The 25,208-nt window shown below is 34.3% G+C and overlaps 1 protein-coding gene across 1 annotated transcript; it reads left to right on the forward strand.

Annotated features, from left to right (window-relative positions):
• On the forward strand, positions 1–23,778 carry LOC138323325 (putative E3 ubiquitin-protein ligase UNKL). Its single transcript, XM_069267860.1, has 16 exons — positions 1–94; positions 195–404; positions 1,472–1,773; positions 3,775–3,910; positions 4,410–4,527; positions 5,279–5,363; positions 5,662–5,834; positions 6,382–6,456; positions 6,795–6,953; positions 10,657–10,954; positions 12,205–12,327; positions 12,624–12,778; positions 14,004–14,222; positions 14,787–14,882; positions 15,762–15,923; positions 16,351–23,778. Exons 1-16 carry the CDS (start codon positions 39–41, stop codon positions 16,531–16,533), a joined length of 2,550 nt encoding a protein of 849 aa, XP_069123961.1. The 5' UTR covers positions 1–38; the 3' UTR covers positions 16,534–23,778.
• Positions 23,779–25,208: the final 1,430 nt, after the last annotated feature.

The following is a 25,208-nucleotide window of genomic DNA, read 5'->3' on the forward strand; positions in this document are numbered from 1 at the left end:
CGACAAGTTGTGCGCAGTAGAACATTATTGACAACAAAATGCCGTCAGAAAGTCCAATGGTTCCTGCACAGACGGAGAAACCCCCGCATTATATGTGAGTAATTCGTTAATTTAACCATGATGTCATTTCGTGTTATAGATAAATTCACAGACATCGCATAATTTGCCTTTCATGCTGATTTTATTCTTTGCAGGTATTTAAAAGAGTTTCGAACAACTCAGTGCCCCCTCTTCCTGCAACACAAATGTACCCAACACAGACCATACACTTGCTATCGCTGGCATTTCATGAATCAAAGGAGACGCCGACCCGTCCGACGTCGCGATGGCACCTTCAACTACAGTCCTGACGTATACTGTACCAAATATGACGAGACAACCGGAGTCTGCCCAGATGGAGACGAGTAAGTAGCCGATCTGTCAAAATATCGTCCGCCATTCAAAAATTTTGGTGGGAAAGTTCCATACGGGCATTTATAAGTAAAAAAGTTGCATTTTGACCATTCTTGCTTCTATTTCGACTTTGACATATGCTTACAAGTGTTTCAGCTCATTCATTTGTTTCAATAGACACCTATTTGATAAGAAATTATGATTGAAACTGGCTATCGAAGACTTTTTATTTTGACATGATGTAAACAAAAAGCCGCCGCCATCTTGTATTTACATCTCCATTTTGTAAGAAGACCGAAATTGTGCTGGTAATATCAACTTTAACACATTTTGTCACAGCGATCGGTTATATTTTATATGATAACCATGTTCTGATGAATATTATGGTATATCTGAGTGCCTAGTTCTCCTCCGCATTTATTCACAGTATTTTTAGAAACGGATGTGTTTACGTTCGTGCCGCAAGGCCATTGTTATCGATATTGTGAACGTGTGTGACAGAACGGCGCAAAAGGAAAACTTCTCAGTTTATACCATTCATACATTTAGTTAATTGATATTGTAAGTGGGAGTATTGTTAATGTAGGTTCATGTTTCGTTTACGGTAACAGTTTAAAATGTGCAAATCAATTTATCCTGAATCAGCTGTAATTTCTGTCATGCGTGTTTTATGGGTCACGCACTAGCCTTGACCTTAAAGAACAACATGGGAAGTTGCACGTTTAGTATAAATAGAAAACAATTTCTGTGTGTTAAGCAATAACCGCTTTTAAGTACAATGCATCATAAATCAAAACATTTTGTATATAAAACGTAAAAAGACATTAGTGGATTGAAAATATAATTTAAAAAAAAAAAAACTAAAATTATTTATGTATTTTTTTACAAGTCCATATTGATTTAATAAAATAAAGACATCAAAAGATCTCCATATTCTGAAAAGTTAGATATTTTATTTAGAAACAGCATACATTTTACAGTATAAATCAAAGTATATATAAACATACCAATTGAACATCAGGATTATTAAATAAAACAGACACAGAACTTAAAACAATTTAAAATATTTTGTTTGCAGTTGCCCATTTTTACACAGAACTGCAGGAGATACAGAAAGAAGATATCATTTACGTTATTATAAAACTGGTACATGTGTATATGAAACAGATTCTAAAGGGAATTGTGTGAAAAATGGTCCCCATTGTGCATTTGCCCATGGAGCTAATGACTTGAGACCCCCAGCTTATGATGTAAGAGAATTACAGTCTATAGATGTAGACAAGAGCTCTACTGCAAGTGGAAGTTCTTCACTATCACAATCAGGAACTCCTAGCAGTTTAGAAAAAGAGAAAATTCTGGCAGAAGATCCAAGATGGAATGGTGAGTATAAAAAAGTTAAATTTCTAAATTCCTAACATAATTCGTTTGATAATGAATGATACATTTAATGTACAATAATTGCCCAAACATTGGTAAAAGTATGCAGGAGTATTTGAAGTTGTTTAAAAATGTTTTAATTTAACAGTTTTCCTTAGCAAAATATTTTAGCTGTTAGGTATGTGTTACTGAGCAAAAGTGGATGTTTGATATCCGTATCCAAACATAACTTTTTATCAGCAAGATTTGGAACAGAATTTCTGCACCATTCCCAATGAAAAAGCCTCTTATTATTTTCCCAAACGGGCCTAGCCTGTGGCTTTGAATTTGGGAAAATATGCAACAAAACCAAATATGAAATAAAGCATAATGAATCAGATTATTTATTTCCAGTGTCATTTTTCTGAAGCAAATACACAAATATTTAAAGTCTCAACCAACTAACTTCATCAAACAAATTTCAAGTTACTGTATTTTCAGTGATTTTTTCTCCTTATATAACTGGGGTCGGAAAACGACCCCATTCCCAATGCCAAACCCCCCTATATTTTTCCCAATTACAATGAAAAATTCCCAAATCAAACTGATGAGACAAAAAAAACCAACCCTGTCCTGATAAAAGATTGTTTTGTTGATACAATACAGGTCCATGTAAAAACAGCATGTTTCATCAAATAACACAGTTATACAATATATAATTACCTATAACACCATGTTCTGTAATGGGTAACTTTTCCTAAAACACCTCTTTTCGCGATTAAAAATTCCCAATTTGTGTCAGATTTTTTTTTTCTCCAAAAATACCCTGAAAAATCACTGAATTTTGTGAAATTAAAGGCTTGAATTGGGAAAACATTTAGATGCATTGCGATTGGAAATTGGACTGAATTTTGGCCCCATATCATACTGAGAAAAAGCAAAGATATTGGAAATAGTCTTATTCCTTATGATTAATTTCATATTTTATTATTTTCCCCAAATTCTTAGATCAATCGCATATTTTCCCAAATTCTACGTTTAAGCCACAAGGCCCATTACCAAAGTAGTGAAAAAAGCCCTGATGAAAAAAACAATGCCATTAATGCTATTGACATGTGTCTGCCCTCTTGTATAACTTTGTTCAGGTGGGCACCGTGATATTCAGTGCAAGCTTGTGGTGTATATACTCTCAACTGGGTTATTTATGTATATATATATTATGTGACCCTGTGACTGTCAACTACATCATTGTTTTATGCCGGTGTTAGACTTCCAGACCCAAATCCTTGACTGTCTAGATAGGCTCATACAAGGGTAATAAGCGTGATGCTTTGACTTGATTCTCTCTGAAACAATTATCTCCACCTGTAAATTAATCAGAATTAGTTTCAACAGACTGAGAAGTTTTCAGATAACTGAAAAGCTTTCTATATATAAATTCTTTATCAGATTTTTTTCTTTGCTCTTTCACAGCGTATTTCTTGAAAGATAAAGTGTCTATATATATAATATAACAAAGTTATAACAAACCTCTGGACACCAACGTAATAAAGCGTAATTTGTTACATATGTCATAATTAAATATATTTATTACCTTGTCTGGAGAGCACTTTTGTGGTTTAGTGTACATGTTGTACTTCTATTACTTTGATAATGATTGTATTTAAAACAGCTGCAATTCTACTACTGTATTTGACTCAATAAGCGCCCAGGTGCTGGGCGTTTAAAAAATTGAAACAAATAAGATGGCGCATAACAGAAACAAATTTGGAACAGAAACAAATTTGGTTGGCCTTTCATAAAAATATTATTCAAAGTAAGCCATAAATCAATTTGCAAAAGATATCAGTAAGGAAACCAATACAGTTTTAAAATATTTTCAATCTGCATTTTATTTGAAGTAGGTGAAATTGAAAACTAAAAAAGGAGGAAGGGCGCTTATAGGGATGGGGGCATTTATTGGGATGAATGCAGTATATATATCAGCAGGGATCTTATCAGTCATTAAAAAATTCTTTATTTCAGATACAAATTATGTGTTGGCCAACTATAAAACAGAGCAATGTAAGAGACCCCCAAGGCTTTGTAGACAAGGATATGCATGTCCATCAAATCACAATTCTAGGGACCGCAGAAGAAGTCCAAAGAAACATAAATACAGGTAAATGTTTTATTATCAAAAATTTAGAAACCACATTCTCCAAGACAGATATTGATTCTGCTCAGCAGGCTAATTATAAGGAAAGTGTAATTTATAGCTAAGAAATCTGAAGTGAAATTGTCATATATACTATATGCATACACAATTTTACAAAATTATGTTCATATAAATGTTAAAAATTACCATGACCAGCTTCTTGAAGTTTTGACAACAATAACTGGGTATTGCTCCATATCATAATGCTAAGTGTTATTTCTGTCGTGTTACATTCTTCTGACACTTTGGTTTAATTATGCTGAAATACCACCTGGTAGAAGATTGAATTTAATTTGCAGCAAGTTTTTTTTGTACCTGAAATTTTAGTGCAGATATAGGTTTTACTCAGAGTGATCTTGATTTTGTCGTAACTAATCAATATCTTTGTAAGCTTAGTTTTAAGGTGTTATGTAATATTTCAACCTTTAGTTTTCATCATCAGTTATATGTTTGTTTCTTGTAGATCAACCCCTTGTCCCAACGTTAAACATGGAGATGACTGGGGAGACCCAATGCAGTGTGAGAATGGTGACAACTGTGCTTATTGTCATACCAGGACGGAGCAACAGTTTCATCCAGAAGTACGTTCAGCTGTTGTTTGTACCCAATATTATCCATATTGTAAATATTGAGAATTTGTATATAGTTCCTTATCAATTCTGATTATGTGTTTGGTCATGATCATATGTCATGGCGATCTTTGTTTTCCCCTGATACTCTGGTTTCTTTTCACTAGTCACTGCCATACTGGACTCTGGTTTCTTTTCACATAAGTCACTGCCATACTGGCTGGAAAGAGTGATTATTATTATATGTATTCATCAATTTAACTTTTTTCACAATCATTGCATAATTATGTTTTAAAAAATGCTCTACAGTAAAACCTGTCCTAAGACCACTTAAAGGACAGGAAATGTGTCTTTTTAACCAAGTGGTCTTTATACACTGTAAACTTGTGTTGATATTGATTATTTAAGACCCTAGAAAAGTGGTCTTATTTAGAAGGTGGTCTTTAATAGAGGTGATTACTAATGTAGGTTTTACTGTAAATACACAAAAACTGACATGGTATCAGCTGTCTTGAGTTTTGTCTTCCGTAATAAATCTGTAAATCTTGTTACTGTAAATGATGACAGTCAAAAGCCAACTAGGAAAATGTTAGTATTGATAATCTACTTCACACCAAAACATTTCAGTGTGAGAAGTTTTGCTAGATTGGTGAGAATGCTGGTTTGATAAATATTATTTAATCTTATTAGTAGCTCTTATAGATTATTTGACAGTTGTGACTATCTATATTGTTTATCAAAATTGTAAATTTGCCTTTTTCAGATTTACAAATCAACCAAATGCAATGACATGGTGCAGACCGGATACTGCCCTAGGGGACCTTTTTGTGCCTTCGCCCATGTTGAACGTGTGTTTTGAAGATTTTGTTTTCCAATTTTATAATTAAATTGAAATACTGTTCTTTTGAGAGAGAAAAAAGTAATATATATATATATATATATATAGCATTTGCAAGAAGTATATGAAACTAACAGATAGTTTAAAAAATGGAAGAAAAAAATTATTGTCAAATTGAAGTTATAAAACTTTTCATATGGATTTGGAAGGAATTTATTTCTTACTTGATTAAGTTAATATCTGTATATTACAACCGTATGCGAAAGTAATGAATAATTTATGCTTGAACATTTGTCCTCGTATTGCAGAGGAAATAACAACCGATAGAAACCTATTATCTACAAGTGAGAACTCTTTAGCTGCGTTTGTATCTACTGTATTACCGTCTATGACCATAGACAGCGGCCTGATGCAGATCAACACAGATTCCATACCAGCTTTAGTACAAAATTTAGGCAAAGATAATCAAAATGTTAAACCTGTAAGTACAAAAGCTATCCAACTAGCCAGTGCATAGATATTAAAGGCAAAACAAAAATGTCTTCAGCTTATAGAAAATGTACAGAAGAAACTAGAAATAAGTAAGAACAGACTTGATCAAAGAAAACTTTGAAACAGCATGCACTGAATTTAGCTAGGGGAAATTGTTTTGTAAAGTTCAATGGTTCGGGTATCAATAACATACAGTAAACAATATAGGATTGTTTAGATGTTTTCCAATATACATTTCTTTCAACCAACTTCCTTTCGCATGTGATTTACTTAAGCAAATTTCATAATCCAAGTAAAATTTGCAAATGTTTATCTCTACGGCCATCTACACCATATTTATAGATAGGAATTTTCATTTATTTTTCAATCTACAAATTTTAATCTTTGTAAACTTTTTTTCTTAAATGAAAAATGCGAAATATAATGGAGGTGAAAGAGAGTTGGATTAGTATCTATGTTAAAATAATGTGTGTGGAACCTGTATATTCCACGTACAATCTAGGACACATGCTTTCATTTTTTACATTGTCTTGCAGATTCAAAATAATGTAAATGGGTCATCCAAATTTCCAGATCCTATAGGTAAAGAAAGAGGCAACAGTATTCCAAATGTAAGTAAAAAATAGATCTGTGTGGATTGTTGATTAGTGTAACATGTTAACAGCCAGGGTTACTTAAAGACATGCCAGGATTATATGGTGGAGGAAAGTGGAACACCTGAAGAAAAACTATCAATTAGCTTTCAGTACTAATAGCAACTACTCCATATGTCTCATGACTATTCATATTATGTTACGACATCTTAATCACTTGGCGATCCATTCCAAGGAGATTAGCGCCACAAACCCATAGGACTGGCATATAGCATTACACAAAACTGTTGTTTCTTGAATAGCACATTTGCATTCCTTGTTCAATGCAATAAAAATTCTTTGTTTCTGAATTTCAGAACAATGGCCAAGGTAGTGTCAATAGTAACACAAGCAGTCCAATGCCTGAGCCTATTGGGAAAGGTCGATCTGGTAGTATGTCAAGCAGTATTAATTCTGAAGTAGGTAGTGCTTGGTTTTGTCAGAAAGCTCCTGGATCAGAGCGGGATGAATCCCAGGTAAGTTTTATGAAGTTTCAAGGGATAAGTCTCCAAATTTTTTGCCCACCATCTGATGATTGTGGGCTATTCAATTCGCTTTTCGTCCATGGTCTGTCGTCTGTCCTTCGGTCCGTCCATTTACAATTCTTGTTATCGCTATTTCTCAGAAAGTACTGAAGGGGTCATTCTCAAATTTCATATGTATATTGCCCCAGGCGGCCATCTTGGATTTTGATAGTTAAAGTTTGTTATCGCTATTTCTCAGAAAGTTCTCAAATTTCATATGTAGGTTCCCCTAGGGCCCTAGTTGTGCATATTGCGTTTTGGGACCAATCGGTCGACAAGATGGCCGTCAGGCAGCCATCTTGGATTTTTATAGTTAAAGTTTCTTATCGCTATTTCTCAGAAAGTACTGAAGGGATCATTCTCAAATTTCATATGTATGTTCCCTTAGGGTCCTAGTTGTGCATATTGAATTTTAGGACTGATCGGTCAACAAGATGGCCGACCAGCAGCCATCTTGGATTTTAATAGTTACCGCTATTTCTCAGAAAGTACTGAAGGGATCTCTCTCATTTCCATACTTAGGTTCCCCATGGGCCCTTGTTGTGCATATTGCATTTTGTAACTGATCGGTCAACAAGATGGCCATACGTAGGTTCCCTTGGGCCCTAGTTGTATATAATGCCTTTTGGGATTGAGCGGTCAACAAGATGGCCAACCGGCCTCCATCTTTGATTGCATCGTTGAAGTTTGTTACCGCTATTTCTTAGAAAGAACTGAAGTGATCTGTCTTAAATTTTATATGTAATATGTTTGAAAAAGTTTGAAAAGCAGGGAAAAGATCCCTCTTTCCATTGTCAGACATATATCATTCTTTGGTGGGCACCAAGATCCCTCTGGGATCTCTTGTCTGCTAAAGATGGAAAGTATGCATATTCTATTAGAATATTTAGCCTGATAGTCTTATTAAGATAGCCTTTATAATTGGATTTCTTCAGTATTAAGCTCAATAATGTAGGTATGAATGTATACTTTAATGAAAGAAATATTGTTTTAACATGTGTAAAGATGGAGTAGACCCTCCGATTTCATCATAGAAATTCTTGTTTTTAGCCCACCATCATCAGATGGTGGGCTATTCAAATCGCCTTTCGTCCGTGGTCCGTCGTCCGTCCGTCCTTCCGTCCGTCCGTCCGTCCGTCCGTCCGTCCGTCCGTCCGTCCGTTAACAATTCTTGTTACCGCTATTTCTCAGAAAGTACAGAAGGGAGCTTTCTCAAATTTCACATGTAGGTTCCCCTAGGGCCCTAGTTGTGCATATTGCATTTTGGGACCAATCGGTCAACAAGATGGCCGACTGGCGGCCATCTTGGATTTTGATAGTTAAAGTTTGTTACCGCTATTTCTCAGAAAGTTTTGAAGGGATCTTTCTCAAATTTCACATGTAGGTTCCCCTAGGGCCCTAGTTGTGCATATTGCATTTTGGGACCAATCGGTCAACAAGATGGCCGACTGGCGGCCATCTTGGATTTTGATAGTTAAAGTTTGTTACCGCTATTTCTCAGAAAGTACTTAAGGGATCTGTCTCAAATTTCACATGTAGGTTCCCCTAGGGCCCTAGTTGTGCATATTGCATTTTGGGACCAATCGGTCAACAAGATGGCCGACTGGCGGCCATCTTGGATTTTGATAGTTAAAGTTTGTTACCGCTATTTCTCAGAAAGTTTTGAAGGGATCTTTCTCAAATTTCATATGTTGGTTCTCCTAGGGCCCTAGTTGTGCATATTGCATTTTGGGACCAATCAGTCAACAAGATGGCCGACTGGCGGCCATCTTGGATTTTGATAGTTAAAGTTTGTTACCGCTATTTCTCAGAAAGTTTTGAAGGGATCTTTCTCAAATTTCATATGTTGGTTCTCCTAGGGCCCTAGTTGTGCATATTGCATTTTGGGACCAATCGGTCAACAAGATGGCCGACTGGTGGCCATCTTGGATTTTGATAGTTAAAGTTTGTTACCGCTATTTCTCAGAAAGTTTTGAAGGGATCTTTCTCAAATTTCACATGTAGGTTCCCCTAGGGCCCTAGTTGTGCATATTGCATTTTGGGACCAATCGGTCAACAAGATGGCCGACTGGCGGCCATCTTGGATTTTGATAGTTAAAGTTTGTTACCGCTATTTCTCAGAAAGTACTTAAGGGATCTGTCTCAAATTTCACATGTAGGTTCCCCTAGGGCCCTAGTTGTGCATATTGCATTTTGGGACCAATCGGTCAACAAGATGGCCGACTGGCGGCCATCTTGGATTTTGATAGTTAAAGTTTGTTACCGCTATTTCTCAGAAAGTTTTGAAGGGATCTTTCTCAAATTTCATATGTTGGTTCTCCTAGGGCCCTAGTTGTGCATATTGCATTTTGGGACCAATCGGTCAACAAGATGGCCGACTGGCGGCCATCTTGGATTTTGATAGTTAAAGTTTGTTACCGCTATTTCTCAGAAAGTTTTGAAGGGATCTTTCTCAAATTTCATATGTTGGTTCTCCTAGGGCCCTAGTTGTGCATATTGCATTTTGGGACCAATCGGTCAACAAAATGGTCGACTGGCGGCCATCTTGGATTTTGATAGTTAAAGTTTGTTACCGCTATTTCTCAGAAAGTTTTGAAGGGATCTTTCTCAAATTTCATATGTTGGTTCTCCTAGGGCCCTAGTTGTGCATATTGCATTTTGGGACAGATCGGTCAACAAGATGGCCGACTGGCGGCCATCTTGGATTTTGATAGTTAAAGTTTGTTACCGCTATTTCTCAGAAAGTACTTAAGGGATCTTTCTCAAATATCATATGTTGGTTCTCCTAGGGCCCTAGTTGTGCATATTGCATTTTGGGACCAATCGGTCAACAATGATGGCCGACCGGCGGCCATCTTTGATTTTGATAGTTAAAGTTTGTTACCGCTATTTCCCAGAAAGTACTGAAGGGATCTTTCTCAAATTTCATATATAGGTTCCCCTAGGGCCCTAGTTGTGCATATTGCATTTTGGGACCAATCAGTCAACAAGATGGCCGACCGACTGACGGCCATCTTTGATTTTGATAGTTAAAGTTTGTTACCGCTATTTCTCAGAAAGTACTGAAGGGATCTCTCTCAAATTTCATATGCATGTTCCCCTTGAACCATTGTTGTGCATATTGCATTTTGGGAGTGATCGGTCAACAAGATAGCTGACTGGCGGCCATCTTGGATTTTGATAGTTAAAGTTTGTTAACACTATTTCCCAGAAAGTACTGAAGGAATCTTTCTCAAATTTTATATGTAGGTTCCCCTACGACCCTAGTTGTGCATATTGCATTTTGGGACAGATCGGTCAGCAAGATGATCGACAGGTAGCCATCTTGAATTTTGATAATTGAAGTTTGTTACTGCTACATATCTCAGAAAGTACTGAAAAGATCTTTCTCAAGGTTCATATATAGTATGTAGTAAAAGTTTGAAAAGCAGGGAAAAGATCCCTCTTTCTGTTGTCAGACATAGATCATTCTTTGGTGGGCGCCAAGATCCCTCTGGGATCTCTTGTTAGAGTTTGATCCAACATTTCAAAAGATATTGAAAGAAGCTTTATCTCTTCATTACTGATGGTATCTCATAATAAGTGACCTAGTTAACATATTTACAGAGTTAATAATGTCCAAATGTTTAAAGAAGGAAATCCATTCAATTTACAGGCAAAACTGTGGCAGCAGCTTTCAACGATAGACAATGATAACACTTTAGAACAAACAGAAAAACAAAAGAGAAAACAAAATTTAGTGCTAGTACATTCACTTAATCATAATGGAAACAACAGTGCATTATCCAGCTCCTTTGGAAGTGTAGGAATGCAACAGACTATATCTCCGTCATCGAACATGTCACCTCTCGCTCCAGCGTTCTATCCAGGGGACAATGTGACAGCCACTTCTACAATGTCAACCTCCACTCCCTCCTTCTATCCGGCGATGGACACAGTGGAGTCTGTGCTAGGTAAATATGTACTAAAGCTAGTAAGCCAAGTGTTAAGTCCTTTGATTTGAAAACTGTATTTCAAAGTGCTCTTACTTTTCATAATATACTTTAAAGGACAGTTAAATTGAATTATCAGATTATAAAATATAAACTTTATTTATTTTACATCGATTACGAAACAAGCTATACAACTTATGTAAATCACTCTCGATGGCCCGGATGTAAGCGCGCGAGGGATCTTAGTGTGGGAGGAAACCGGAGTGCCCGGAGAAAACCCACGTGATCGGGCAGGTGACCCCTAACCTTTTCACGTCCGTGCCAGGGATCGAACCCCGGCCGGCTAGGTGAAAGGCGAGTGGCTTAACCACTACACCACCCGATCACCCAATTATCAGATTGTTTATTGCAATCTTGGGTAGGTGTACTGAAAAATAGTTAATCAGGTGATACATTTGCTTACAATTGTGAAAAAGATTGTTGAGGAAGGCAAGACTAAGGTTATGTTTTTTCCAGCAACAGCGACAAAATTCATGACTAGTTAATCGCATTGTTTGAACCAATTTTAGCCCAATTGCGTTTTGCAGAACACATCAACAAAGATTGAGAAAAATATTTAAACCAGTTCTGTTATTTTTGAAAGAAAAAATCAGAATTCTAGTGGATTACCGTAAATTCCATTTATTGTATTGAAATTTACCATCATCTTTTTATGGGACAGAGTTATCTGTGGGTAAGTATTAATTCAGTAAATAAAAAAAAATTGTTTATTGAATAATGGCTATGGTTTGATGAAAATGCTGTTAATCTGTCTTTGCATATAACTACTGGGACCCAACCAGTAGTCGTTACAGAACAGTAGTCGTGATTTAAGTAAAATATAATAGTTTGCATCTCACAAAACACAATATTTACACATAAAAACAAAACAACACTACCATAAAGTATTTATCAACAGCTCCAGACATTCGGAAATATGGATGCACAGTAGAATATGCACACAATCAAGACTACTGTTCGGTCACGACTACTGGTTGGGTCCCAGTAGAGTTAGCTTCCTTGTGAGTAGGTATCCATTATGATGTCACAATCTATACCTACCAGCAAGGGCAGATAACTCTGGAATATGCAAATTAAGAGTATTGAATAATGACATGGTTTAATGAAAATGCTGTTATTGAATAACGGCCATGGTTTAATGAAAATGCTGTTAAATTGAATTACTGAATAATGGCAATGGTTTGATGAAAATGCTGTGTTTTATTTTGAAGGACATGCCCTGGAGGACCTGAACCTGGAAGACATCGATGTGAACAGCATTGATAAAGATGTTGACAAAGATAATGACACAAACTCATTAAGTAGTTCACTGAGTGCTGGTATCCCATCATCAGGTGAGAGTTCAATCTAAAGGATATCTGATGAAATATTGAATTTAGCATAACTGACACCTGGAAAAATATTGATTTCACTGTAAGTGACAGCTGCTCTAATACTCCAGCCATCTGTGAATGAAGTGGGCTGACATTTGCAAAGTTCTGACCAAGTTAATGGTTTACTTCGGGTACTCTAGCTTTTCTCAATGGCCCAAAACTGGCATGCTTGTAATATGACCCCGACTGTTTATAATACACAAACAACTTGATCTGACCTATCACTAGTGTTGTACATGTTACTTGTTCTGTGGCAGGGTTTGGAGTCTCCTCTGTGCCGATAGGGATACCACCTGGTGGTTTACCCAGAGGGAGTATAAGTAGCCTTTCTCAGTCTCCGCCATCGCCGTATGGTAGTTTTACTCTCCCTATCCTATCAATGCCGCCACCGACCAAACATGAAACAGAACATGTAAGTACTGAATGCTTTTTGAATTGTTAGCTCTTCAATGGTATTACTGTCAACTTTTATAAGGTCACCTGAGACAAAATCTCAAGTGACCTTTTTTATTCGCCTTTTGTCTGTTTCCTTGTCTGTCATCGTTTGTCGTATGGCGATAAAAAATGTATATTTTTGACTTCTTCTCAAAAAGATGCTGAACCATATATGTTGTAATTTTGCAGAAACCTTCCTTGGTCAAAGGTCAACCAAAATTGTGAATTATATGGTCACAGACCCTAGGGCCTGACAGGTGGGGGTCAAATGTGGTCAAATAGGCTAAAACTTCAAAAAATCTTCTTCTGAAATTCCAGATAAACCATATTCATAGATAAAAAGGTCTTAGGACATTACAAAAATTGTGAATTTTATTACCTTAGGGTCTTATGGTTCTCCCTGAGGAGGGGGTAAATTTACTTTAGTTTAGATAGGAAAAACACATTTATGAATTGGAAATGAGTCACACTTTGTTAGAATTATTAGCCTGAAAGAGCATTTTATCATCATATACATATTTGTCCTGGCCAGAGGAGCGGGGTCAAAAGGGGTGAAATGGATAACATTTCAAAAAATCTTCTTCTGAATTCAGATTTGATGGAACCAGATACTCTACATAGGTTAAAAGGTCTTAAGGCCCTTTACAAAAAATTTACTATATTTTCTAAAGGAAAAACACTTTTATGAGCATTATTTGGTCATTTTCATAGGAAATGAGTCAAATTTGGTTAGAATTATAAGCTAGAGATATAGCATTTTAATATATCCATATTGGTCCTCGCTGTCCCCTAGAACAAGTGGAGCGGGGCCTATTGATCAAAATGACTAAAATTTCAAAAAAAATCTTCTTTTGAAATCAGAGATTTGATGAAACCAAATAATCTTCATAGATTAAAAAGTCAAATTTATAAAATCACGGACTGATTTCAAGGGCCTGATGGGCGAATATATAGTGTTCATAAGTCTTTGTTTCATTCTGTATCCAAACTCATGTGACCACTAAGGCCCTAGGCTTCCTGTTATTTCAGTCTCTTAGTTTGGTTTGTAGATTGCTATATTTGGAAAACTAAATTTTGGAATTTCTGCCAATGTTTTTGTGTCTAAGTTATTGCCTTATTTTCCATTGCTGGATTTGAAATTGTTGAATATGTAAATCATTTATTTATCATGTCTTTAAATGCTGAATTTGATTTTATTTCAGAGTTCCTCCTATTTTAACAACAAATTCTCTTACTCTGACTTTAACTCAATGTCACCGCGGAATGGCCCTTGTGGTCCCCACTCTCCTTTGTACTCGTCCTCCTCCTCAAATCTCTCCAACAGTGCCCAGGCCACAGAGTTACAGAAGCTAAAGGACGAGTGTTCACACAACAAGACACGTCTGGAACACTGGGAACAGGCCTACTCACAGGCCAAGTGTGTAAGTCCTCGTGTTTATAAGCCATTTATCAGTGACTTCATAAAACGCATCAAAGGGATTTCAAATTGAAAATGTTTGATGGAAACATACAGCTGTTTTGTTCCATGATGATACGATAAAACCTTTAAGATTCAGTTACTTATCAATAGATGTCCCTCCATTAATGTATCTCCTTGATTTTATCCAAGGCTAGGGTTAATACAAATATTAAAGGTAAAAAAAGAGTTCCTTTGTATGTATTAATTGTCATATGTGTATTGCCAATACAGAGGTTTCAAGATACTAAAATGACATGGGGTAAAGTATGATTAACTGTCAATTTGTTCCACCTTCTCAGTTCTGGTGATTTTGAGGCACAAAAATCATGTCAAAAAATAAAGTCATAATCATCGGATGGTGGGACTTTTCCACAGTAAATCATACTTCACTGTCATTTTGGTACCTCAAAATTGATGTTTAACTTGAATAAGCTCCTCAGGAAATACATGTTTTGGTGATGAATGAAATTGGAGTTAAGTTGAATGTTTGATTTTGTGATCTTATTGGTTTGCCATGGTTTTACAGGCTTGTGAAGCATGGAAAAAGGAGGCTGAAGAATCTATAAGGAAAGCAAAATACTGTGATGATGAGAGATTACATGCTGTAAAACAGCGAGATGAGGTAGGATACAGAAGTACAGTTAAACCTTGTTAACTAGAAAATGTATAGATTTATTATCTTATTTAACTAAGTAATGTCCCACATAAAGTCTTTCGATTATATTTTCAAGGTGGACCAAACTCTGATACTCTGATTAGTTTACTCATGGCCACCCCTTTTATTTATAAAAAAGCGGTGTTAACAACTAACAATGAACCAATGTTGTACATTTGCTTACTGGAGGTGACAAGTGTATGTCTTTGTCTGTTGATGTTGGTTTCCAGACAACAACTTCAGAAAGGATTGATTTGAACTTCATAAAAAAGTAACTTTAAGATGAGGCAACACAACCTGGGGTTGAGTTTGGGGTCAATTCAAAGATCACTGTTTAATAGATAGGGATGCCATGATATGGTAAAAGGTATTGTGATATATTGCAATGTTGTGTTAATGTTCATGTTAATTGAAATATATCGGGCACCCCTAATAAAAAATAGTTTTTGGATATCAGCAGGGAATGTGTATTTCTCATGTATTCGACATGTTTTTACTGAGTCATAGACAAGTCGCACATGCTAGACAATTGCGTAACATCATCAATAGATTTGACGTATATTGCTGATGATGTCATCAATCATCAAAACAAGATTCCTGTGATGGTTGAGATAACAATGCTTGGATACTACTGTAATTGGTTTTCCTTATAAGTTTGTGAGAAAAAAATAAATCAAACATGAGTCATGTTGACAAGGATTTCCCAAACAACGTGTAAATTACTGGTAAGCCAAAATCCTACACTGAAGTTGATATCCCTGTCCACTTGACAGACCCTTGTAACATTCTGTTGTGCTTCAGCAATACTTTTACTAGGAATGTGTGTATACCTCTATCGTTTCACAGGCCATTATACATGCCAAAAAGCTACAGCAAGAGATGGATGCAAAACAGAATGGTCCACAAATTAGGTATCTACAGAGAGTGAATGAATTGCCTTCATTAGGAATGCCTCAACTACAGCAGCTACATCAGCAGCTTACACGAGATTTGAAAACATTAGATGGGGTGAGTACTATCGGAGGTAATATGAGGATATATAAAGATAAAATGTTTTAGAAATCAGATAAAGAAGATATTGGTAATCTAGATGGATGAATGATTTACTGTGAAGTGGAATTATTTGAATGTTCTGGAATATATCCACATGTGAGCATATTAATATAATAAAAGATGCATGGCACAAAAATTGGTGCACTACTGACTGATTTTTTGAAAGCTGATAAAAAAAATCTCCAATGTCTAGTAGATTATATTTGATATTGTATGTCTGATTGTTTAAAATGAATCAGAAAGGTTATTTTAAGTAAATTTGTCAAGATTTGAAATAAAACATAGAATTTTGCCATCATTAAATACACTCTCATTATTTGCTCCTTGCTTCATCTAATTTATAGCTTTCAAAACTCCCAACACGTCTTTATTTTCCTTGCAGTTAATAATGTTCCATCAGCAGAATGTCAAGTGTCTAATATGCCAGGACAAGGATAAGACAGTGACATCTAGGTTACAGTGTAGCCACCAGGTGTTTTGTGAAACGTGCGTAACAAAAATCATGGAATGCCCAGTGTGTCATGCACAAGTACAGCGACCCAGCACAGGATACAACAGGTTGTAATAATGGACTTGTTTAGGATTTTCAAATTTAGAAAATGAAAATTGACTTGAGAAGTGCTAACCATCTCATTTTCACCCTATTATAGATTTTATTATCTCATTTTGTTGGAGTTATGTTCTGATCTTCTTTTTTTTTCTGACGTGATTAATTGTACTCTTGGAACATGTTTGTTATTGTTTGGGAGAAAACCTGTGATAGTGGTTAAGGATATTTCCTCTGATTATTTTAAACTCTGAAGTACCTATAAGATATCGTTAAAACAGCACACAGTGCTACATGGTTAGTGCTATTTTTGTTCCTAGTGTACACTTCTTCACTCGGAAAAACATCATTTTTATTTTCTTTTTACAATTGTTAAGTTAATTGAAATAGTTACCCTTTGAATGCTTTCTCTGTAGGTTTTCATTGTTTATTGCACTCCGTATGTGTTGTCACTGGATTGATAAGGAACTTGTTTCATCTGCAATATTAAGTAGTTTATATATATTTATATATAGATTAGGATGACAAGGTATTTTTCTGAATTCATTATGAATTTGTCAACATGTTGGTTTGATTTATTTTTGGTAGAATGAATTTTGTATTATATTACATGCTAGGTCAATCAATTTGTTATTATTATCATTTGAGAACAGTGAAGTCTGCTTGTGAAGATAGATTTACAATTTTAGAGTTTAATCCTGTCAGAAGTCGTTACTTATTCATTGGCAGGCTTAAGTACTTGTTCTTTTATTTTTTCACTGTCAGCTAGCATTTCACCTGTGTATCTTTTCCATATATTTTTACAAAGGATAAATGCACTAGAAAGTCATAGCATGAAATGTTTGTGGTTTCTTTTGCAGTTTCTGTTTTCAAATTATTTACGGACACAATCTTTTTGTGGCTTATGCATTCAACATTCAAAATATACAATAATATTTGTCGTATTCATGCAAAAAGAACTCATCTTGATAATTATAAAAACCTTGTATATTGTTTTGCCATATTTAATCTAGTGCAAGCATTTTGATGAATGTCTATAGACTTTTTTCTCATTATCATAATTGGTATCAGATTGCGAGTTCCAAATGTTCTCTTGTATTTTGATTGAAATAACATGATATTTGTGAAAGACCAGTGCTCGTGTCATTCCACAGTTCTTTTATAAACATATATTTTTCAGTCAGTAGTTGATTATGGTAAAGATGATAAATAGTATATTATTCTGTGGAACTTGTCAAAATATATTGTCATATTTTAATTTCATATGTTACTCATTTCTATTGGCTAGATCTTTGATGTTATTTTTCCATAGACCGAAAGAATTGTACGTCACATATTATGACGTCATAAATACAAAACATTTTCGTTGGGAATTTTAAAAGCGGTACAGTCATTTGCCAAACTGAATTATTGGATAAGATATCAATGCGCCACAACTCAATTTGTTTTATTATAAAAGTAAGTAAAGGACTAGATATGGTAATGGCTCTTTTTGGCCCCCAAATCTACCAAATTTCAAATAAAGTATTTAGAAATTAATTTGCTGCGTTAGAAATATTGAATACGCTCCTGATAAAATCTTACTGATATTTTTGTTGACAGAAAGTAAGTTTTTGCTATATAACCATGGTAACTTTACATAAAGGAGTAGATATGATAGGACCAGTATTTGGCCTTCATTTTTCAGGCCGAAAAATATTAACTCTGATCCACATCAATTTCACATCAATAAATACTCTCATACTTGCCATTCATCAAAACATAACTTTTTATAACCATGTACACGATGTGCTCCACCTATGACGTCATCAAATTGATGATTTTCCTTTTCTCGCCAAATTTTGCTAGAAATTTACCATCTCTAGGTTAGAAAGCCTTTAAATGAATTTGGCCGCCAGCTTGGAGCAACTTTATATTTTGATGGATATGCGTAAATACACAATACACAGCGTGTGAAAATCTTTTTCTGCTCCACGAAGGCGGCCACATTCATTTTTAGAGAAAACCACTCAAAAAGCATGATTTTTCAAGGATTTTTGTGAAAAATGGCGGGAAACTGCATGTTGATGACGTCATAGTGAACATAATTGTCACATGCAGGATATTTTTTGGATGTAATGTGTTAGCAAATATATTCAACTGTTATATAGCAAAATATGTTGTTCTTTACTGGAGAATTAATTTTGCAGCCATATTCGTGTCTTAACGTACCTTCTCCTTATGCAAATTTCAAAATTTGGTCAATTTCGGCATATTTTTTGATAGTTTTTCTTCTAAAAGCAATAGAGCACAACCTAGAACAAACTTTATATTGTAAGGGAATTAGCAGACATGAAGAATACATCATTTTGAGAAATATAAAGTTTATTCTAGGATGCGCTCTATGTTAACGAGATGAAAAACTGCAAAAAAGGGCACATTTTGATGAAATTTTCACATTTTGCATAATTAATGTATGATAAAAAATGGTTGCCATGGCAACTAGAACTGCTATATTACCCAATAGCACTATCAAATATGTCAGATCTGTAGTTAATATTTGAAATTCAAGATTCACATCTTAAAATAACAGACTTTGAAATATAGCGGATTTAGGGGCCACAAAAGACCATTACCATACCAAGTCCTTTACGGAAATTTATGCCTAATTAGTACCTGATTGAGTGAACTGAATTAAAGTATAAACATTATTCTCAATATCGTTTGGGGTTATGAAGTCATAGACAAATAACGGGCGGCCATTGTGTAATGAATCATGCTCATAACAAAGTAATTTTGCTAGTCGTCAGACGTTTGTTATAACTGTGTTTTACCGTATTCCATTGATTTTCCAATGGATTTTTTTTCTAAATCAATACGCAACATCGTTGTCTCTATTGTAACGTCACGATAACATCAAGTTTTCTTGCCTTTTTCAGATTTTTTCTGCAAAGTAGTATAAAGAAAAAGTATCTACCAATCAGAAAGTCAGATTTAGTATGAAAACAAATAAAAATAATTATTATACTTGAATCAAGTTCCTCTTCATTTCAAAATCTTCAAAAAATGTACAACCCAAATTCTACAGGTATGATGTTTATTTCTATGATCAACGACTTTTGGCATTCTGACGTGGAAATAGATTCATTTCAGCAAAAATACTTTTGGTATTCTGACGTGGAAATAGATTCTTTTCAGCAAACATACTTTTGGTATTCTGATGTGGAAATAGATTCTTTTCAGAAAAACATACTTTTGGTATTCTGACGTGGAAATAGATTCTTTTCAGCAAACATACTTTTGGTATTCTGATGTGGAAATAGATTCTTTTCAGAAAAACATACTTTTGGTATTCTGACGTGGAAATAGATTCTTTTCAGAAAAACATACTTTTGGCATTCTGACGTGGAAATAGATTCTTTTCAGAAAAACATACTTTTGGTATTCTGACATGGAAATAGATTCTTTTCAGAAAAACATACTTTTGGTATTCTGACGTGGAAATAGATTCTTTTCAGCAAACATACTTTTGGTATTCTGATGTGGAAATAGATTCTTTTCAGAAAAACATACTTTTGGTATTCTGACGTGGAAATAGATTCTTTTCAGAAAAACATACTTTTGGTATTCTGACGTGGAAATAGATTCTTTTCAGAAAAACATACTTTTGGTATTCTGACGTGGAAATAGATTCTTTTTAGAAAAAAATGTATCACCTCAACTTTTGGTTCTATTTGTATCAAGCAAGCATGCATGCTTAAAATGTGAAAACCTAAAGATGCTCCACCGCTGACAAATGATATTTTTTCACTATCAAAACAGGAGCAGACGATTTAGTATTTTTCCTCAGTTACAAAAGTTACTTACTTTTAATCAGTACCACCATTGAAAAGTTTGAGCTTCTAATTTTACTTCAAGTTAAAAATATGAAAAATAATTAATAGCATCCGAAAAAATTCCATGGCACTATATCCTATATGGAAGGAATATATCCTATATGGAAGGAAGTACTAATTGCGCATGCACCAAGGCGAAAATAAATTATTTTATATTATTTTTTTGTGTTAATTAGATATATATATATATGATTAAAAAAAAATTTCAAATGATGAATTTCATTTATGCTCTGTCGGCGGTGGAGCATCTTTAATCATTTTCAAAAGAAAATAAACTTTCATTAAGGATTTTGAAAACTGGTTAAAATGTATCCCCTATGCTTGGATATCTATTGTCTTGTGTATTACATGTGTATACAATGTACATAGAACAATAGAAAATTTAAAAAAAAATAGTATTCATGTCGGACAGATCAGTATAAGTTTCCAGTTTTCATACTTTAACTTTTCTTCGGTTTCTATGATTTAGAGAATTGAATCAATTTTAGTCCCACTCAATGTTGTGAGATATTAGTTCATTTTGTTATTTTTATTAAGGTTTTGTTTTTGGGCCTATTTATTGTAGCTATTTTCATGTAACTGGTTTCTGGACATAAGATGTTATTAACCAGGGCCTAAAGGTAGTACTCTTGATTAGTAAAACTGGATTTTGTTGTATTTTCCTTATATTTGATTTTGTTTGACCTTCAAATATGTTGTTACATACTCAATGTCTTAGATTGATCACACTATCTGTTCTTCTGCTGCTCTCATATCAGTTAATTTGCATATTTCTCCTCATCAAAAGTCATAAACCAATACTGGTATTCTGAATAAAACATTACTATACTGCTAGAGCTTGATGAAATTCCTTTTTAAAATGTTTGAAAATAAACTTCACTTTTCTGAATTTTACCTGTACATAGACCATATTTATTGTGCAAATCATGATGTGCGAGTTTGCCTAATTTGTATGATCGACTACTAATTTGATTCCAAATTATCACATATTTATTTATTTTCTGTTTAATAGATTATTGTCTGCTTTCATTAGAATTTAATAAAAAGGCACTGATATAGTATTTAATGTTCAGAATTTGATAAATTGCAGTTTCGTTGATTCTTATCTATCAGATATATGATATTTATATATTGTAAAAAGACATTACATTTTGGTTGGATTTGAGAATATTCTTGCCCTTGCTCACCAAAATGAATCAAAGACCAGGTGAATGTAGTAGTATTAATTAAAGTAGGTGCACTTAAAACTGCAGTATCGTTATTGTTTTCATGCTTTAAAAATCAATACAGATGAACCTTGTTAATTATAGGTCAATGGAAAGATGATAAGCTTTCAAACATTTTTATTTGACCAAGATGATTGGATTTGGTTATTTTCAATACGGAGGTTTCTAGATCCCAAAAATGATGTGGATAAAATACAATTTACGGTAGATTAGTCCTACCATCCAGTGATAATGACGTCATCATTTGATGCGAGTTTTGTGACATCATTATCTTTGGGAGGTGGGACTAATCGATGGTAAATTGTACTTAACTGGCAATACTTGGATCTGGAAACCGTCATAAAATAAACTGTGTTTCATGTCCAGCAGTTGCAGTATATTGATAATGTTTGCCAATTTCAATGTGCTACTACAAAATCAACTCACAGTCTCTACAGATTATCAAACCCTGTATATAATCTATCTGTATGTGCCATCCAAATCATTATCGAATATTGGCAATGTATATAATAATAAAGTAGACTGGTCTTGTTTTAATTTTTTTTTTAATCTGATGCATTACGTAGAATTGATGTCTGTTCCACAACCAATTCATGTTTCTGAGATATTCATTTTATCACATTTGTTTAGATATCTGTTTTTAATTAATTGGTGTTATTTCATAGGTTGTACATGTTTCCTCTCCCATTGCAATTAATGTACATTCTTTCAAATTGTGAACTTAAACAGAGGGTTCACAAATTTCTTTTATGAGTAAAAACTATGTAGTGTGCATTTTAGATTAAAATGAAGATGTGTGTTTTTGAAACATTTTATAAATTTTCTGACGAGAAAAGGCATAGCTTTTGAAATTTTTGTCCTTAATAGCATTTAGTACTGTAGATCTTCTTTAAAGTTTTCACAAGTTTCTCCTCATATATAAATACTTCAGTAGTTTTCTCCCTTTATTCTTATTTCATTCACCCCTGAAATTTCATAATGGACTTCTTTAGTCTTTGATTTGGAAGAGTCTAAATGCAGCTTCAGGGATGAACGAGTTAAATCTGTTTTCAGGCACCATGTAAATTATTTGGTTAAGCATACCCTTTCAATCATCATGAGTTGATGCAATTTGCATATTGTTGACAATATTGTATTTTTCATATTGCACAGAAGTGATTTTGATCTACTTGTATTCTCATGAAGTCTGTAGATCAGAAATCTATTGGAATGGTTTTGTGATGATGAACTACATGTGTATATGGCCAGCAATATATGCCATAATGGTGGAGCAAAGTCTTAATGATCTGTGGTTACTGACAGATTGTTATTAGTGAAAGGTAAGCCCGCTGGTTTGGGCCGAGCGTGAGATGAGCGAGGGAGGGCTTATTTTATAGTGTTTGGTAAAACATGTTTTCATTAACTGTGTTATACTCAGGGCATATTGGGCAGTTCGTGTTTTTATAAAGATTGTCTCACTCTGGCAGGTGTTGTAATATTATTACAAAGAGTGAAAAAAATTACGATAATTTTTGTATAAAACTTGACAAAAATATATTTGAAAGTGTTAGATTCACGAAATACGAATAATGCAATTGTGATATAAAAAAAATACTGTATTGTACTACTGTACATGTACATACAGGAAACCGATGTAATGATATTTTTGCAACAATTAGAGAATTTTTCTTTTCTTTTAATTTTGAATAGTAGTTTTCCTGATGTCAAAATAACTATTTTACCTTTGAAGAAATTATGCTTTTGAAGCAGAATACCTTTTTAGGTAAAAGTAATACCTATAGAATTCTATTTTTATCAGAAGAAGAGTGACTAAAACATCTAGAATATAATTTCCATCTAAGTAGGTTTTGTTTCCTATGACTTGAGAGATATTTCTGTTATGTAGAACTTTTATTCATTTAGCTAATCGGAACAGATTTTTGTATTCATGAATATGCTTTGAATTGACATACCAGGTAATATACAGCAAGCATTATCATACAAAACTACAGTGGATTGCAATACAGTTATTCGAAGAACCTATCAATAGTATTGTAACTGATATGTACTGAAAAATCGTGAACTTTGTTGATATACATACACCTGTGTTAAAACATATTTGTACTTGTTCCTGAGTAAACATTTGTAACAATTCACAATTCTCATAAAATATTGAACATGAATCTGATGTTTGTTTTTATTCTGGAGTCATACAAATGGTTTAATTGAAAAGTAAATTGGTAGTTAGTTTTACTTCACTGCTTGTTGTTATCGTGGTGTTTTTGCAGGATTTGAGAAAAAATGGCATTGTCGAGTCAAGAACAGCTTCAGAATGGCTGCAAATTCATCAGAATGGTCAAAACTAAGTTCCTCTTAATGATTACTTAATTACAATGTAATGAGGAAAGCGAGGAAATTGACATGATTACAAAGGAATCTTGACTGTCTTGATTACTCGGTTAAAATCCTACATTTGACATGGTGACGATAGGTTAGTTGACGTGTGACATTTACAACTCGGCTGTGAGAATCCTTATGGGCAGCTTTAGGTTAACAGTCCTGTCCAGAGCAGAGTGTCATAACACCATCAAAATATAGAGTTTACCACCAAATACTTGCTACGATATTTTCTTTGTTTTTCATATATATTTGTGTCTGTTATTACAGAAAAATGTCGCCAGAAATTAAAATTTGGGGAGTGATCTTTGACACCCTAAACATCAGTAAAAAATAAGAGTATTTGCTTGCTGGGCGAATTAAACTTAAATTGTAACATTAGATGGTTTAGATGATAACTATATATGACAAGAACAAATTAGGGACAATACAGTTGAACTAACACAGGGGGAGGAGTGTGCCAGCGTGGAAATTAACAAACATAAGACAAATTGTGATTATAAACAATACTGTTGACACTCATTTGGGTAGAATTTTCGAAAAACGATTTGTTGACAATTTTCAAAAATAATTTGTTTCTTCATTTCTGATATCACCTAGTTGCACAAAGTTCATCTGTTTGTCTTATTCAAGACATGTGAAGTTCAAATTGAACGATGCAAGTCATTAACTTATAAAGTGATTCCTACATTACATATCTCGATATAAAATAACGCCAGGGCGATATAACACTCATTTTAAGCAAATGACTAAACCTATAAGAAATTCTTTGTCGTTTTTCAAGTCCAAAGTTAAAATGTGAGTATTTATTTTGTCACTCATCAGATTGCAAAACTCTTGCAAATACATATTATACCGCCAACATGAAGCTATCTTTATAAATGGCACCAACGTTTTATTTCGATCATCTATTTAAATAAGTCGATGATTGTTTATTTTCGTAAATCAATAAAATCATGAAGCATAAAGTACTGTATGATGGTTCCATTTCAGTTTTATTGCTCAAAATCATATTTTTTATGATTGTTTCATTAGGATTTTATTCTTAAGACATGCGAAAGATATATCTTTCTCCCATACTTCACAGGGTTATCCCGCGGTTGCTTGGGAATCTTTTATCCCCTTTGGGGCGAGACAGGAGAATCTCAACCTGAGGGGTAAGATTCTTTTAAAAATTGTCAAACACGAGGCTTTGTCTCACTTATGCAAGCGAGGA

This window comes from Argopecten irradians, chromosome 5 (genome assembly GCF_041381155.1).
Source record: "Argopecten irradians isolate NY chromosome 5, Ai_NY, whole genome shotgun sequence".
In the NCBI taxonomy this organism is placed as follows: Eukaryota; Metazoa; Mollusca; class Bivalvia; order Pectinida; family Pectinidae; genus Argopecten; species Argopecten irradians.